We start from the raw sequence: 19,146 nt of genomic DNA, 5'->3' as shown, positions 1-19,146 counted from the left end.
ACATATGATCAGAATTTCTTGGAGTTTTGTGAAAGATCATTTGACAATATTCTGCTACTGTTGTTATTGAAGGATTTGTGTATTGCTAGCCGGCCGCAGTGGTCTAGTGGTTCTAGGCGCTCAGTCCGGAACCGCGAGACTGCTACGGTCGCAGGTTCGAATCCTGCCTCGGCATGGATGTGTGTGATGTCCTTAGGTTAGTTAGGTTTAAGTAGTTCTAAGTTCTAGGGGACTGATGACAACAGATGTTAAGTCCCATAGTGCTCAGAGCCATTTGAACCATTTTTTTTGTGTATTGCTCTCCTGACAACCAAACACGTTTCATTAAGCATCTCTCTATCTATAACCCTACGCTTTGTTTGACACTTTTCGTGCAGTGCTCTATGTTTCTTTAGAAGTTTCCTTACAGTGACTGTATACCACGGAGGTTCACTCCCCTCATGAACTGTTCTACTGGATACATATCTACCCAGTGTATGTGCAACTGTTTTTTGAAACTTGAGCCGTAGTTCCTCTACATGTTTCTTCCCTGTGCTGAAAGTTTCAAGTTCCTCGTTGCAATATGACAGATCGATTACTTCAAGCTACAGATCAGAGCACATTGGGCACTGGATTTTTTTTCATTTTCCCATTCAGTTGGTCTATGAATCCTGATTCCCCCCCTCCAATAACTGGCAGTTTGTTTGTAGACACAAACTGATAAATTCTGCACCGAACCTATATTTTCTACACTCTCTTCGCCAGTAATATCTACACTTTCGTGTGAGCCTCATCGGCTGTAAGTGTTGGTGGGAAGGATCCATATGGAACAGGCTGTGAAGCAGTCATTAAGATTCCCACCAACACTAGCTTTTCTGAATTGCACAGGTGGGAACTTTCCCTGCAATACATCCTACGTTTCCCTAACCCTCCCGGCCTCAACTTTCGTTACTCACTGTCCTCACCCATCCAGCCCCCTCCCTGTTCCCATTCCAGCACTACACAGCCATCATTCCACCACCACACCCAGTCTTTTAATTTATTTTTATTTCTCTCCTTTCTGCTACTTACCCCCTCCCCCCTCTGCACCTTCTCTCCTGCCCTCCGTCTAAACTGCAACACTTCACTGTCCACCACTCCCACCATACTCTGTCCCTCCCCCTCCCCGCCCCAGCCTCCTCCTTACCCCCACTCAGTTGCCACTCCCATCATGCACTGGTGCTGCTGCTCGCAGTGTGGTCTCAGCTATCTGAGACTGCAGATGTGTGTGCAAGTTGCGTTTATGTGTGTGTGTGTGTGTGTGTGTGTGTGTGTGTGTGTGTGTGTGTGTGCGTGTGTGCGTGTGCGTCTACTGCTGAGAAAGGCGTTAATGGCCGAAAGCTTTAATTGTGTGAATCTTTATGTTGTGTGTATCGCGACTCGGCTTCTCCGCTATATGGTGAGTAGCAACTTTCATTCTCTGGTATTGTTACAATGTATCATACATATTTATTGTTGCTACTGCTAGCAAATTTCTTAACTATAGATTTTAATTTATTAACTATTCATACAACCTTTTAGATACATTAATATATTTTATCCATTTTACTCTCTCATGTGTTTTACAAACAGCTGTGTATTACATTTCACTCGAGTCATTTGAAGCTGCTAGATGCACTTAGCGCAGGCGATTTCTGTTTTATGCGCACATTTTCCGCACGCAGCTTTGTGGCACTTTACACAGTTTTCGCTGCTCTTGTTGCCTTTGCAGAGGCTGATTTTGCACTTCCTCCACTTTCTAGGTGATTTCAGTCTCATATCGCCTTCCTTTGCCTGACGTTCTTGCTCTGCCGTTTCCTCGAGTTCATTTGCCAGTTGAAGTATGAACTGCTTTTCCATTTTCTCGTTCGTTACTATGTTACAGATGACTCGTGTATTTATTGCCGCCATGTCCAGTATGTTGTAGAAGGTGTGCATTGGCCATCTCCTATGTGCAACCTTCAAATATATGTACGGGTTATTTGATCATCCACATCCACCCCGTACTTTGTCGCATTGTGGAACATTACGGTTTCAGGTTTTTTCTTTCCTTCCTTGCTGATTGCTACTTCAGCATGCAGCGTACTCAGAAGTATGACATTTTAATTCTTCTTTCTTTGGTATACAGACAAGGTGCAGTCTATGTTGCCACTATTGGGCAGTATTGTGGTGGAGTGTATTTCAGCATTGGCTTCCTGATTTCATCGGGGATTACACGGCAGATCTTGTTCGTTGTACCAACTAATGAAATTTTCTTTTCTTTGAGTTTTTTAGCAAGTTGAAGAGATGTAAAGAAGTTGTCTGCGGTCACATTTCTTCCTCAGTTTACAAATGGCTCCACGAGATCCAGAACGATGTACTCTCCAAGTGGTCGGTTCTCTCTATGCGTGTCCTCTTTGCCAAGGTGTGGGAAAGCATTACGTATATACAGGGTGTTTCAAAAATGACCGGTATATTTGAAACGGCAATAAAAACTAAATGAGCGGCGATAGAAATAAAACGTTTGTTGCAATATGCTTGGTTCAACAGTACATTTTCAGGCGGACAAACTTTCGAAATTACAGTAGTTACAATTTTCAACAACAGATGGTGCTGCAAGTGATGTGAAAGATATAGAAGACAACGCAGTCTGTGGGTGCGCCATTCTGTACGTCGTCTTTCTGCTGTACGCGTGTGCTGTTCACAACGTGCAAGTGTGCTGTAGACAACATGGTTTATTCCTTAGAACAGAGGATTTTTCTGGTGTTGGAATTCCACCGCCTAGAACACAGTGTTGTTGCAACAAGACGAAGTTTTCAACGGAGGTTTAATGTAACCAAAGGACCGAAAAGCGATACAATAAAGGATCTGTTTGAAAAATTTCAACGGACTGGGAACGTGACGGATGAACATGCTGGAAAGGTAGGGCGACCGCGTACGGCAACCACAGAGGGCAACGCGCAGCTAGTGCAGCAGGTGATCCGACAGCGGCCTCGGGTTTCCGTTCGCCGTATTGCAGCTGCGGTCCAAATGACGCCAACGTCCACGTATCGTCTCATGCGCCAGAGTTTACACCTCTATCCGTACAAAATTCAAATGCGGCAACCCCTCAGCGCCGCCACCATTGCTGCACGAGAGACATTCTCTAACGATATAGTGCACAGGATTGATGACGGCGATATGCATGTGGGCAGCATTTGGTTTACTGACAAAGCTTATTTTTACCTGGACGGCTTCGTCAATAAACAGACCTGGCGCATATGGGGAACCGAAAAGCCCCATGTTGTAGTCCCATCATCCCTGCATCCTCAAAAAGTACTGGTCTGGGCCGCCATTTCTTCCAAAGGAATCATTGGCCCATTTTTCAGATCCGAAACGATTACTGCATCACGCTATCTGGACGTTCTTCATGAATTTGTGGCGGTACAAACTGCCTTAGACGACACTGCGAACACCTCGTGGTTTATGCAAGATGGTGCCCGGCCACATCGCACGGCCGACATCTTTAATTTCCTGGATGAATATTTCGATGATCGTGTGATTGCTTTGGGCTATCCGAAACATACAGGAGGCGGCGTGGATTGGCCTCCCTATTCGCCAGACATGAACCCCTGTGACTTCTTTCTGTGGGGACACTTGAAAGACCAGGTGTACCGCCAGAATCCAGAAACAATTGAACAGCTGAAGCAGTACATCTCATCTGCATGTGAAGCCATTCCGCCAGACACGTTGTCAAAGGTTTCGGGTAATTTCATTCAGAGACTACGCCATATTATTGCTACGCATGGTGGATATGTGGAAAATATCGTACTATAGAGTTTCCCAGACCGCAGCGCCATCTGTTGTTGAAAATTGTAACTACTGTAATTTCGAAAGTTTGTCTGCCTGAAAATGTACTGTTGTCCCAAGCATATTGCAACAAACGGTGTATTTCTATCACTGCTCGTTTAGTTTTTATTACCGTTTCAAATATACCGGTCATTTTTGAAACACCCTGTACTTTGTCATTACATCAACGGCCAAGCAGAATTTGAGACCATATTTGTCTGGTTTGTTGATCCTGCATCTTGCTTTACTTGGTAACAGTTGCTCATCGGTGGTTATATATTTTCTCCTGGGCGGTAAGTGCGAGTACAGTTTTCAATGAACTTTCCCCAAATTTCAGGTACGAGAGTGAATTTGTTGGCTGCCAGGCATTCAGTTCGGGGTGATTTTTCATCAAAACGGAGAAATCTGAGAATCTCCTGAAATCTCTCCTCGATACAAGCAGGCCCCCGAGAGTGCGGCCAGAAATCATCCACAGGCATACCTCTTCTGCACGATACACCCCGAACGTACACGATGGCTATCAGTTTCTCCAGCTCCTCAAGTGACACAATCCAGTCATCGTTTTTTAGAGTACTTTTCGAGCATTTGAGTCTGTGTATTTCTTCACAAAACGTAGCATTGCTTCGTCAAAAATAAGACGGTAGGCATTAATGACAGACCTGTCTAATCGTTGGCAATCGTAAGCAGTGGGACCTCCTCTCTCCTTCAGAACATTCACAGCTGACTGCCTTCTAGAAGATGAATAATTTCCAATCCCCCACACGGTTCCACCCCTTGCAATCATCGTCTTAGATGCTTCCGGTTGTACCTGCTGTAGTGAAAGAGGTGATAATTGATGTATATCAGCATCTGAATCCTCTTCCACTAATCGTGCCTCGTTCACAGTGTCTTCATCTTCACTTGTGTCAGGTACGTAATCGTCATCTTCGTCACTGAAATCAATTTCTGATTCAACCTCAGAATTCTTTAAGAGATGTAACACTTCTTCATCACAAAATCGACGCTGACGATATGTGTTCGAAAACGTGTTTCACGGACAAAGATTGCTTGAGTGACACAACATAAGCTGTGGTGGGCTGGAATGTACACATGCCAAGTTGTAACAATGAGGAGCAACTGCTCTGCGTTACTGCTCACTGTATTGTTGGATAATTTACTTATATTCAGAAGAGAAATTAAAGTGGGGTCACATTGACCCCTTCTGCCGTACTTGGGATACTAAGTGAAATGTCGAAGAAAATTCAAATATTTTGTAAACTCTAAAACAGCTTCAGAAAGAGGAGAAAAATTTAGAAAAAGTTATATAATTTCATTAACGAAATAAACAAATTGGATATGACAATGGATGAAAAATGTATGACGGGGTCATTTTAACCCCTTCCGCTGTTCTAGTGTTATAACCTCTTCCGCTGTTCTAGTGTTAATAAGGTAAGTAAAACAATAAGGAATTTTCATCAGGTTGGTTTCCATTAGAACTGCTGTGCACAGTGACGGTGATGTAATTCAAACAGGGAATTCGGGAATTACTGCAGTTCAATCTGTACTTTAGGATTTCAGCTACAGTATAGCTATCATCAGTGATTATGCAGTGTGTTGTACAGATTCGACAGACTTGTCTACCTTAGAATGTATGTAACATAATTCAATTAGTTTGAATTAAGCTGTGTACCTGCTATGGTCATATAATATGTGCATTTACTAGTCTGTTGAGTCTATAAGAGTCACTTCATGTGCACTGATGATAGCTATATTGTAGCTGAAATCTAGATCTGCAATAAAGTACAGATTTAATCCCGACCGATTGCTGACTTCCTTCCTGTCTATAAGGAATAATAGCAAGGTACTCAAATAAATATCTCAGATGGCCCGGTTTAGTAAAGAATTAAAATTTTAAGACTCATTGTCCCCAGTGAGACTTGTGCAAATTCATCTCACGTGACACGTGTTTACAGTCAGGTGCGGGACGGAGCTTTATTTTGAGGCTTCAGAGTCACAATGCATTTGTGGAAACCCAGCATGAATTGACCAACAGGGGGGGGGGGGGGGGGGTAGCAGATAAAGATATGTAGCATAATTTGTGGTCAACAGTCCACACTGATTTTTGTAATCTTAAGAAGGAACACTGTAGTTGCCCTAAGATTGCATTCGCTACAGGTTCTTGATGCTGCAAGTATATTTGCTTCAAATGTTTATATGACAAGTACCATCCGGGTAGTTGTTCGAAGGAAAGAGAGGACGTGGAAGAGAGCGAGTGAAAAGTCCACTGTAAAGGAAGAAGTTGTTTAAGAAATTTATTCGCCTGTGTTGTTGTTATTCCTTAGTGTCCCACTTACCTTATTAACCCTCCTAATTGTACCAGTTTTCATACGGATAGAAGCACAAATGAAAAAAAGCTGTAAAATGCATTTGGGAATCAAACGTGGGTCCTCTGCTCTCGAGCCAGATATCTTAGCCATTTTGCCAGAGGCACTTCCACTGAACGGTGGTTATGCTGTGGGTACATAAGCAGACCCTATATATATGATGAAGAAAAATGCTCAGTTTTTAATTGTTTATTGATCCCTAAATTTTGAGTCAATTGTGATTCATGAAGTTTAGGAATGGTGTTCTTAAACTCTGGGGTTGGTAGGGGTAGGGGCTTGAACCAAAATATCTTACAGCCTTTCGTTTTAGGTTGTACGTAAGCAACTTGACAAATATGAGATGAATTAGTCGGCTGTGTCTGACGCCCTCCTCTTGTTAGTGCTAACAGTGTGAATCTGGGGCAAGTCGGTAGTAGTACATACGAGGGGCGTTTGAAAAGTCCGTTCAAAAATAAAAACTACTTATGTGTTTGGGGTAAACCTTATTTATTTTTCAACATGGTCTCCTTCTAGACTTATACACTTCATGCAACGCCGTTCTAATTTGTTGATCCCTTCCGAATAATAGGAATTGTCCAAGTCTGCAAAATAGCTATTATTTGCTGCAATCACCTCCTCGTTTGAAGAAAATCTGTGTCCCGCCAGTCATTTCTTAAAATTGGGGAGCAATTAGTAGTCTGAGGAAGCCAAGCTTGGAGAATAGGGGGAATGTGAAACAAGTTGGAATCTTATTTCCATTAATTTTGCGACCACAACTGCTGAGGTGTGTGCTGGTGCATTGTTGTGATGGAAAAGGGCTTTTTTGTGGCCCAATCGTCAGCGTTTTTCTTGCAGCTCGGTTTTCGAATGGTCCAATAATGATGAATAGTATGCACCTGTAATAGTTTTACCCTTTTCCAGATAGTCGATGAGGATTATCCCTTGCGAATCCCAAAAGACGGTCACCATAACCTTTCCTGCCGAAGGAATGGTCTCCGCCTTTTTGATGCATATTCTCCCTTGGTAACCCATTGTTTAGATTGTCGTCTCATCTCAGGGGTATAGTAATGTATCCATGTTTCATCCACAGTGGCGAAATGATGCTTCCTCTGGATTCTTCCTGAACAGCTGCAAACAGTCCTTGCAACACTGCACACGATTCCGTTTTTGGTCAAGTGTGAGCAATCGCGGAACCCATCTTGCGGATAGCTTTCTCATGTCCAAATGTTTATGCAAAATATTATGTACCCGTTAATTGGAGATGCCTACATCACTAGCAGTCTCACGCGTCTTAACTCTTCTGTCATCCATCACCATATCATGTATTTTATCAATGATTTCTGGAGTCATAACCTACACAGGGTGTCCAGAACCTTCAGCATCACTTGTACCCATATGGACACTCCAGAAATTATGAAACCACGTATAAACTGTTCTAATCGAAGGTGCAGAGTCACTGTAATGTTTTCAAGCTTGTCTTTAGTCTCCTGAGGCGTTTTGCCTTTCATGTAATGTTTAATCACCAAACGAAATTCTTTTTTGTCCATTTTTTGATAATCACTTGACTTCCTTGATTCACACGAATGCCAAACACGAAGAAATTGACCAATATGGCTGAAACTTGGCGTGCATTCTTTCCGAAGATTGCTCCGAACTAAACATGACCATCTCTAAGATTTTCCACTGATTTTTCAAACACCCTTTGTAAATTTGGTAACTGGTATTCCCAATACAAAAGTGAGTGTGAGTGAAGCCTTTTCAATGTGAAAAAGAGTAAAAACTGTAGATAAGCTAGACGTGCACTATTGTAGAAGCAGGATAGATAGCACCTGCCAGCAGACTTGATATTCGAATAGCAAACGGGTAGCTGCTGGTTGCAAGTGTAGACAAGAGTAAGACAGTAGTAAAAGAAGCCCCCATCTAAGTTCAAAAGTTTGAAAACAGCGAGAAGAGGCATCGTAACAGATCGAAATGTACTTTCAGAAAGGTTTCCATAATAGGAAGCAGTTTCATTTAAAAACTGACATGTGTGGTGTCTTTTTTATCCAAGTATATATTTTAAGCTCTTCAAGTGTATCCAGGGGTCATTTTTTTGGAATATAATGCCACATTTGAAGACTTAGAACTGTGTGTCCTACCTTATGTCGACATTTAAAAAAAATGAGAACCAGTAGTTGTTTTATTGCTAGAAATGTTGCGTGTAGCCAGTGCAAGCCTCGTAACTGCCTTTATTGTTGTGTTACATTTGCAACTTGCTGAAGAAAATAATTACCTATATTGTGTATCTATTGACTCAATACATAAATGAATGGGTGGTTATAATTAAACTTTCCTTATTTAACACTTTATAACGTGGAAACTAACTACCATTCGAGTACCAAACTTGGTAGGATTAACGTCCAAAGTATGGGGTGCACGATTTCCGTGCATCACAGTGCCATTCTCCAGTTCCAGTTACAGCCACCAGGTGCCACGATCAGTCGTCGTGATTCATAGTCTCACACACCTGACCAGTCACGCTGCACTTGTAGACGTGTCTACACGAGTTCGGACATAAGAAACAGGGCATTATCGGTGAAGCTCTATTATCAAAACAACAGTAATGCTGCAACTGCACATCGAGAAAATTGCCTGTTGAAAGGATTACGGAAGGGTCCTCTTCCTCCACCTGCTGTGCGGAGAACGGTGAAGAAGTTCAAATCGACTGGAGAACTGGGCGTCGCTCCGGGTAGAGGCCGATGTCCGGTTGCACGACAGGTGATTGACGAAATTGCTGTTGCTAGGACAGACAATGTGTGCAATTCCCGATCGTCAGGCAGTGCACGTGCTGTGTCACGACAGTTGAGCTCCCGTGGTCCACTGTACGGAAGGTCTTTCGAACCGTTCTCAAATGGTACCCTTACAAAACCGGTGTCGTACAGCAGCTTGCACCACGGGACGCACAATGACAACTTCTCTCTCCGCTTTCTCACGAGGATTAAAGTTAACTAGGGCTGGCCCTGGACCATCCTGTGGACAGACGAAGCTCGTTTTTCTCTGACGGGTGAGGTGAACACACAGAATTGCCGAGTGTGGGAATCTTCACCTTTACTCACTGTGCACGAAGTTCCTCTGCACGGTGAACGTGTCACCGTCCAGTGTGGCTTCGCTGCTACGTTTGTCACGGGTCCATTCTTTTTTGAACAGGTTGACACTCGAGGAGCGAAGACGTGCAGTGTGACTGGCCAGCCAGCATTACAGTTTTCACGCAAGATGGGGCCCCACCGCACATCGCTCGTGAAGTTCACCTGCTTCTCACAAACAAGTTTGGAAATGATTGAATTATCAGGCGATCGTTTGCGATTGCTTGGCCGGCACGATCACCTTATGTCACTCCCTATGATTTCTGGTTGTGGGGCTACCTGAACCACTGGGTTTCCCGGGAGAACATTCGCACATATGCACTAATCTGAAACGCAGCGTATCGAGAGAGGTAACTGGCATACTTACAAACATGGTTCGTTCTGCTGTGCAGAATGCGGTCGTGCGCTCAGACTCCTCTGGACACTGGTGGGTGCCATATCGAGCCCATTTTGTAGCGGTAATGGTACCGGTATCTAAATGGTATGATGTTCTGTAGCAGCACATTAAAAGTGTTTGAGTCTAATTGATCTGCATTATTTCTCTTTCCTGTGTCCTCGACATTAATGGTACCAAGTTTGGTCCTCGTACGGTAATTAGTGTCCGTGTTATAATGTTTTAAATAGGGAAAATTTAATTATAACTACTCGGTACATCAGAGGGATACTTTCCAGAAAGCTGAAAATATCTAGGGTGGTTCCTGTGTATAAAAAGGATGACAAAGACAACCCTGCAAGTTTCAGACCAGTATCAGTAGTTCCGGTCCTGACCAAAATAATAGAATACATCATTTACCATCAATTGTTCACTTATTTTGAAAAACTTCACATATTTAATTGTGGACAATATAGTTTTAGAAAAAAGATTATCAATAATTGATGCAGTAGACTCCGTAATTAAATATGTTCTTATAGTGTTTGAGGAGAAGGGCTTTGCTCAGGCCATTTTCTGTGACCTGGGTAAACCATTTGACTGTGTAGGACCTATAACTGCTGTAACGTAATATTTGCGGCAGTTCCCAAAAGATGTTGCTTGACGATATTTAGTCTAATTTTAAATCACCAAGAACACACGTCACTTGGCCTGCTTGAGACTTCTTTATTGACTTTACTTAGCAGCTATCCCAGAATCATCACATATTTACTACCAAAGAATAAACAAAAAAAATAAAATTTTAAAGATATTACATCATGTTATCAGTAATGAACTATAACTATTAACGGTCTTGGCAATAAAAATTCCATTTAGATTTCATCACTGTTGCCTTTGCACTACTCCCCCACCAGTAACATGGTTACGAATTAATACATGGTGATGAAGGAATTTTCTTAAAAAAAAATCTGCACAACATTAACATAAAACAATAAAAAAACATATTGGAATGACAAAAGATACGATACAAAATAATTAAAAAAACTTTTTACAATGTCTGGTATGATATTTGATTAATTCTCCACAGACATCTGCTCCAAGAATCGTGGTGGGAACCTTCGATACTCTGGTATTCGGAGATGGTTCCTCTGTGGGATGTTGTGGTTCAGTGTCCCTGGAAAAGTTTGGAAGTTCCTTCTCTGATTCCCATTCTTCTTGCAGGAGATAAGCTGGTTTAAGTCTGTCCACTGACATATTTATATGTTTGTACTTCCTTTTAATGGTGAAATATTTTTCATGTATTGAAATGACAGGAAAGGGACCATCATATGAAGGTTCTAGTGGTTTTCTAACCCTGTCACATCTCAGGAAGACATGGGAACAGGTTTGCAGATCTTTTGGAACAAATACTGATCTTGATTTGCTTTGTGTAGGCCTACTAGGTTTCAGATGACGCATTTGCTTTTGCAAATTAGATACAAATGAATCAAGGTCAATCGTTGTAGTGGGCTCTTCAAAAAATTCACCAGGAAGTCTTATAGTTTTTCCATATACCATCTGTGCAATGGAATGGTTCAATGTTTCTCGCACTGCAGTGCGCAAACCCAATAGAACAGTAGGCACAATTTCTGTCCAATTAGAACTGTTATGGTCCTTGATTGCAGACTTCAGAGTTTTATGTAGTCGCTCAATTTTACCATTGCATTGAGGATGATATGGCGTTGTGTGCTGAAACTTCATTCCGCATACTATGCCCAAATTATTAAACAACTGCGATCTAAACTGTGTTCCTTGGTCAGTGATTACCTGTGATGGTACACCAAATCTTGCAATCCAGTGCTGGTAGAAGGCTGTTGCCACTTTTTCGGCTGAAATATTTTCAAGTGGTATGACTTTCATCCAAGATGTGAAACGGTCAATACAAGTTAAACAATAAGTCATGCCATTAGAAGGAGAAAAGGTCCGATGAGGTCAGTGTGTACAACACTGAAACATTCATCAGGTTCTTCAAACTTCTGTAGCGGTGATTTTGTGTGGCGAGTGACCTCGGTTTTCTGACAACTGACACAGGATTTAGTCGACTGTCGCACATCACTTTTGATGTGTGACCAAATGGCTCTGCTACTCAACAGTTTCACTGTTGTCTTTATGCCAGGATGTGCTAAACCATGAAAATGAAGAAATATTTAATAACGAAAAGATTGAGGAATATAAGGTCTGATACTTGCAGTGGATGTGTCACACCACAATGTTTTCCCTGATGGAAGTTGATATGACTTGAAGTTTAAGGAGTTGTTCCCCGTTTGCAGTTAATGTAGTTCTTGATCTTGTTGCTGGTTTTTGGCAATTTCATCATAGTCCAGTATTACTACATCAACTCTGGATAGGGTATCTGCAACAATATTGTCACAGCCACTGACATGTCGAATATCGGTCGAAAATTGTGAAATGTACTGCAACTGTCTCATCTGTCGAGGAGATGCCTTTTCATTGTTTTGCTTGAAAGCAAATGTGAGTGGCTTATGATCAGTGAAGATTAGGAAGTCTCTTCCTTCCAGTAAATGCTTAAACTTTTTTTACAGATAGGTAAATTCCCAATAATTCTCGGTAATAAGTACTGTAACCCTTCTGTGATTTACTCAGTTTCTGTGAAAAGAATGCAACAGGTCTCCAATTTCCATTTTCCAGTTGCTAGAGCACACAACCAACAGCAATATCTGATCCGTCTGTACATAATGCTAGGGGTAACTCCGAGTTAGGAAAAGCCAATAATGCAGCATTTACTATATCTTGTTTAGATTTCTCAAACATTTTCTTTGCTTCTTCAGTCCACTGAATTTGTCTATTATCCTTCTTTCTTGCTCCCTTAAGATAGTCGTGCAAAACAGTTTGAGTCTGTGCCACATCTTTCAGGCAGCGACGGTAGTAGTTGACAGTGCCAAGAAATCAGTGGAGCTCAAACAGTTTGGCAGGTAACTTATACTGCAAAATTGCTTGCACTTTCTCAGGTAGTGGACGGGATCTCTCTGATGTTATCCAGTACGCCAGGAATTCAGTTTCATTTACTCCAAAGGTTGATTTTGATATGTTGATTCGAAGTCCATAATTAGATAATCACTCCAGGACTAGTTTCAGGTGTGTTTGGTGTTCTTCAATACTGGATGACGCAGCGATTAAAATGTCGTCGAGGTAAGGAAACACAAAAATCTAGCCTAAACATAACTTCATTAATTAATTGCTGGAATGTTGAAGGTGCATTCCGCAGGCCAAAGCTCGTGACATTAAATTCGTACAGTCCAAATGGTGTGACTACAGCTGTTTTGTGCTTATCTTCTTCAGCAACAGGTATTTGATAATAGGCCTTAAAGAGATCGATTTTAGAAAATATGTTTTTGCCTTGAAGAATACAATGGAAATCTTCTATTCTAGGTACAGGATAACGGTCTGGAATTGTTCTTTCATTTAACTGTCTGTAATCTCCACACGGGCGTATTGAGCCATCCTTCTTAGGTACAATATGGAGAGGACTTGCCCATGCAGGTTTAGATGGTCTAATGATGTCATGGTCTAACATGGATTTAAATTCTTGTTTTGCCATTGCCATGCACTTTGGGTCTAATTGTCTTGCCCTAGAAAACACAGGCGGGCCTTCAGTGGTAATGTAGTGTTTGACATCATGTTTAATTTTGCTAGGTACCAAATTAGGTTTAGCTGTGTCTGAATACTGTAACAGTAGATCTGTAAATTTTGTGTTTTGGCTCATGGTGCTCAGGACGTTTTCCTCTGAGATGACATAACTTTACCCTCAGCATTGAGCTTGGTTACATCATCCATTAATCTTTTAGTATGGACATCTACTAATAATTGAAATTTATTCTAAAAATCGGCACCCAATATAGCTTTATTGATCTTCGCAACTATAAATAGCCATTAAAATTGACGTCGCAGTCCCAGATCAATAGTACGAAGTTCGATTCCGTATGTAGGAATTTCGGTACCATTTGCAGCATACAATTTATATGGTGACTCACCATTAACATTTGCGTGAGTGGCAATTACAGAAACATACGCCCCACTGTCGACTAAAAATTACAATCCCGTTTTTTTGTCGGTTACAAATAAGCGGGTCTTGCGGCAATGGACTTGGGCAGCAGAACTTGCCGCTAATTCAGCTGCTGGGTCGCGTTTCCCTTTTCAGTCCAGCTACATGGAGGTGTGCATTTTTCAGGCTTGCAGTTCTGCCCAAAGCGAAAGTGGTAATAACAGTACTTGCCCTTGGGGTTGTATTTATTTCGAGACTTACTACGACTTCTTTTACATTGACAATCACAGCTTCTGTTAAGAGACCTGCCTCGATAACCAGTTGACAGCACGGCCATTTGTTGCTCTTGCCCCGAAATTCTTGCCATCAAGTCACCCATTGTTATCAAAACATCCTGTTGGCTACAAGCACCAATTTTTGTGACGAACAATTTGTTACGGGGATTTATTTCTGTTATTCTATCAGCCATTATAGCCACCTTTTCGAGTCCCTCGTCACTGACAATTGAAATGTTCCTTATAGAATCCGGAAGTTTTTTTAGCCAAAGTGTCTTTAGGACTTTTTCTGCCACATCTACCCCTGCCAAGGCTTGCATTTTGCGTAATAACTGACTAGGTTTTTGGTCTCCCAAATCAATTCCAGTAACTAATCTCTTAATACGCTTATCTTCACTTTCTTTGAAAATATTCAGTAGACTAGATGTTCCTTAGCCAACAAATATTTATTCGCATCTGTACCACAAATAATGTCCCAAATATTCTCAATGTATTTTGGTTTTAATTGTGACACTAGGTGGTTAAATTTAGTTTCTTCTGTGACAATTTTGCAAGTGCTGAACTGTGCTTCTACTTGATAGAACCAAATTTCGGATTTTTCACTCCAAAAAGGCGGAATTTTGATGCTAACCTTGTTTGCTTCCAGGCGATCTTCGGAAACGCTCTCGTTTGTCGTCATATCTTCTTATTATCACGTCGGGGTCACCAAACGTAACTGCTGTAACGTAATATTTGTGGCAGTTCCCAAAAGGTGTTGCTTGACGATATTTAGTCTAATTTTAAATCATCAAGAACACACGCCACTTATCCTGCTTAAGACTTCTTTATTGACTTTACTTAGCAGCTATCCCAGAATCATCACATCTTTGCTACCACAGAACAAAAAAAAAATAATTTTAAAGATATTACATCATGTTATCAGTAATGAACTATAACTATTAATGGTCTTGGCATCGGCAACTTCATAAAACATAAAAATTCCGTTTAGATTTCATCACTGTTGCCTTTACAGGCCTGACACACCTCTACAGAAGTTCCATTTCTGTGGCATCAAGGGTGACAACCTAAAAGTATTAACCTCTTATCTCCGAAACCGTAGGCAAGTTGTGTATTGACACAGAAAAGTCTACTGAGAAACAAACTAAGGTGTTAGTTCCACAGGGATCTGTATTTGGACCATTTTTGTTTTTGGTAATGATTCATGACCTACCCTCCTTTATAAACTCCAGTATGGTGCTGTTTACAAATGACAGTGTGAATTATAACTCTGATCTGAATAAACTAATAGATTTGGTTAACAATACAAATGTGTTTCTCCTGAACAATAATAAAACACAAAAAAATGTATTAGTCTAAAGGACAAGAGTCCTTTTAATGATCCCAGTTACATGAAGTTTTTGGATGATATACTTAGATGACAAATTGTCCTGGGAGCAACACATAAAATACATTAGTGTTAAATTGTCTAGAAAAATTTACGTACTAAGATGTCTTATGAAATCTGTACCTGCAATGTGTGGAGAACGTCATATTATGGAAAACGTTGTCTATTTATTTTTTTGTTTGTTTGAAGTATTATGTTGTATGGAAGTAATGTGGGGAAACTAGCTGTTTCATAACATATTATTTCTGCAGAAGAAAGCAATCAGAGTCATTACACGTTCTCAACATAAAACACATTGTAAGCCCTTTTTCTCTGACTGTGAAATAATTACTGTTATAAATCTGTGTATATATGCAAAGTGTAAATCTATACAAAAAAGAATTTGCACAAAGTAAAACATAAAAACAAAATTCTCGATCATAAGAGAAACTGTGTGTCATACCGTAGACTAGCAGGCTAGCTATGAGGAAATGCACCAGAAATGATTTACTAAGCTTCTGCAGATGGTACGAGATCTTCCAGGGTAGGCACATAGCAAAACTTTAAACAAATGCCTTGTTGCCAACCCCTTTTGTTAATTAAAAAAGTTTTTTGACTGCAACACAGAGTTGTAAGCTAATAACTAACATGCTGCACTGTCCTGTTTACTAGTGTAATGATTATACTGCAGAAAAAATTTGTCTAATGACGATAAAATTATCTTATCTTGTAAGCGATTACAACAGTGGATTGCACCTGCACGTGTAGTCCACAGCTGGCAGGTATTACGGCAGTGGTGGGGCGGCTTTTCAGGACCGCGGTGCCGCTTCGGTGGCCCTTTCTCCCTACCCACTGCTGTCCGGCCTCCTAGACAGCAGCCTCCAGAGAGCCGACGCCGGGTTCGACATCCTCTCGTCACCGCGCCGCGATTCGGAAGCCTCCGAACCGACAGGAAACACCGATGTGAGTATCGAATTCACAAATATATATGTAAAAATTTTGCAGTATTAGATTTGTTGAAATGTTTGTCCCTGTTACTTATTTACTGGGTGTTACCTGCAGTTGCTCTCGGATATCAGTAGTTCCATTATGACGAGTGACTGTGAGTTAACGAGTTAGTGTACGTGTAGTGATGGCAGCTGCTCTCACGTGTCTGCCTGTTCTGGTAAGCATAGTTCGTGACGAGAGCCCACCGACGCCACTCAGCTGCACTGACACGTGACGTGGCAGCATGTGCATTGTTGCTGCCGAGCTGTGTGTGTGTGGTGGTGGGGGGCAGTAGTGTACATATGTACATCGTGCTACTGGTTTTAACTATACATCATATGATGTGGATATTCTGCAACAAATTTCATAAATTTTAACCTAGTTAGGTTCACTGATGTACAAAATTAAATGTTCTATCCCCTTCTTACCTCTGTTAGGGGTCACTTGTTTCCTTCTGCTTACTTTTTTTTTATTTTTATGTATTCATTTAAAAGTAACCTATGCTCTTCCTCAGGGTCCAAGCTTTCTCTCTAGTAAATTTCATTGAAGTCATTTTAGCAGCTGACTTGGGAAAATGCAACAGACAGAGTTACTTTCACATTTAATACTATTAGTTTGGAAGTACGGATGAAACATGTCGGAGACCGAATAAGTGTTGCATTCCTTACGTTGAATCGTATTATATAGAACAAATGTATTGATAAAAGCATTTCCACAAATATGATGCAGCTTGGACATAAGAGGGTTAACAGTTTTTTCAGAGAGAAAATATGTTTCACTGTATCATTGTATTACAGTACCTTTTTTCCACGATCGTTTTTTGATGAAATATAACCTATACGTATCCCCGAGCCACGCTCAAGTTATCTGTGAAAACTCCTGTAACGGTTTTGGAGATTATTGCGTTCAAATAGATGTGACAGGTTTAGATAAAACCTTAAATCACATTTTTTTCCTGTTTAGATCCTGATTAAAGCTTATTTGTAGCCCCAAGGTACATCGAGTTACCCGTGAAAACGCAGTGAAAATTAGTCTAATAGTTTTGCAGAGTAGTGTGTTCAAGCAGACAGACACATCAGTTTTACAGTTGTGTTATTAGTACAGATAGATATAGATTTAACTTGGCAAGATTAGGGCCATCTGACCAGACATTTTACATACACTATGTGATCAAAAGTATCCAGACACCTGGCTGAAAATGACTTGCAAGCTCGTGGCACCCTCCATCGGTAATGCTGGAATTCGATATGGTGTTGGTCCACAGTTAGCCTTGATGACAGCCTCCACTCTCACAGGCATACATTCAATCAGGTGCTGGAAGATTTCTTGTGGAAAGACAGCGCATTCTTCAAGGATTGCTGCCCTGAGGAGAGGTATCGATGTCAGTCAGTGAGGCCCGTCGCAATGTTGACGTTCAAAAACATCCCGAAGGTGTTCTGTAAGATTCAGGTCAGGACTCTGTGCAGGCCAGCCCATTACAGGGATGTTATTGTCGTGTAATCACTCCGCCAAAGGCCGTGCATTATCAACAGGTGCTCGATCGTGTCGAATTGCTCTTCAACAGTGGGAAGCAAGAAGGTACTTAAAACATCAATGTAGGTCTGTGCTGTGACAGAGCCATACAAAACAAGGGGTGCAAGACCCCACCATAACACCACCTCCTCCGAATTTTCTTTCGGCACTACACATGCTGGCAGATGACAATCACTGGGAATTCGCCATACCCACACCCTACCATTGGGTCGCCACATTGTGAACCGTGATTCGTCACTCCACACAACGTTTTTCCAATGTTGAGTCATCAAATGTTTACATTCCTTACACCGGATCCTGATGCAGTTTGGAATTCCTGTGTGATGGTCTGAATAAATGTCTGGGTATTACACCTTACGACCCTCTTCAACTGTCGGCGGTCTCTGTCAGTCAACAGATGAGGTCAGCCCCTGTACACTTTTGTACTGTTCATGTCCCTTCATATTTCCACTTCAGTATCACATCGGAAACAGTGGACCTAGGGATGTTTATGAGTGTGGAAATCTCTTGTGCAGATGTATGACACAAGTGATACCCAATCACCTGACCACGTTTGAAGTCCGTGAGTTCTGCGGAGCTCTCCATTCTGACCTCTCACGATGTCTAATGACTACTGAGGTCGCTGATGTGGAGTACCTGGCAGTAGGTGGCAGCATAATGCATCTAATATGAAAAACGTATGTTTTGGGGGGTTTCCGGATACTTTTGATCACATAGTGTACATTATTCTTCATATAACGTGCTATAAGTTGCATCAAATGCAGAGTGCAACATTTAGAAATTACAAAATCAAACAGTCTACGCTCTTTCACGATAAGCGTAACAAATTGTATGACGGTAGGTTTAAAGTATGAGCAGTGGCAGCCCGGGCACGAGAGAAGGGCTGAAGGAGGGGGAGCGAGAATAATGTGAGTGATGAAGGCAGTCAAAAAGAAAATAATGGGAGTTAGCAATAAATAGAAAGAGTCAGAAGTGTTAACTCGACAGAGGAGAAAATGGGCTGTAACCATTAATTTTCGGAGAATCGTTACAAGGTCAGTGTAAGGAAGTGCCTCAGATGCTTCTTAAAAGTAACGGGGTACAAAATTGTGCACAGAGTGCAGGGTAACTTCCTTCAGAGGCAAATGACAGTAACAGAAAAAGTGTTTCGAAATGTTCTCTCTTTACGGACAGGCACAACGAGCACGCTAGATGAGTGAGATCTCGAGCTGTGATAAGAGGTACTGGGGAGCTTGTGCATTGTGGCGTAATAGGGTGAACACAGCTGGAGGTAGTCACTTTACTTCTCTGGCTACAACTGATCTAACT

The 19,146-nt window shown here is 41.4% G+C and overlaps 1 protein-coding gene across 8 annotated transcripts in view; it reads left to right on the top strand.

The window, feature by feature from the left end:
* LOC126426860 (uncharacterized) overlaps positions 1 to 19,146 on the top strand; it is a 156,399-nt gene that overhangs the window by 17,452 nt on the left and 119,801 nt on the right. For all 8 annotated transcript variants that reach the window (XM_050088890.1, XM_050088891.1, XM_050088889.1 and 5 more), the window contains one exon: positions 16,132 to 16,281. In XM_050088890.1, coding sequence (XP_049944847.1) covers positions 16,132 to 16,281 — 150 coding nt within the window. The remainder of the gene's footprint in view (positions 1 to 16,131; positions 16,282 to 19,146) is intronic.

The sequence above is a fragment of the Schistocerca serialis genome, chromosome 11 (assembly GCF_023864345.2).
Source record: "Schistocerca serialis cubense isolate TAMUIC-IGC-003099 chromosome 11, iqSchSeri2.2, whole genome shotgun sequence".
In the NCBI taxonomy this organism is placed as follows: domain Eukaryota; kingdom Metazoa; phylum Arthropoda; class Insecta; order Orthoptera; family Acrididae; genus Schistocerca; species Schistocerca serialis.
The sequence above is the reverse complement of the archived record's forward strand: the minus strand, read 5'-3'. Positions and strand labels throughout refer to the sequence as shown.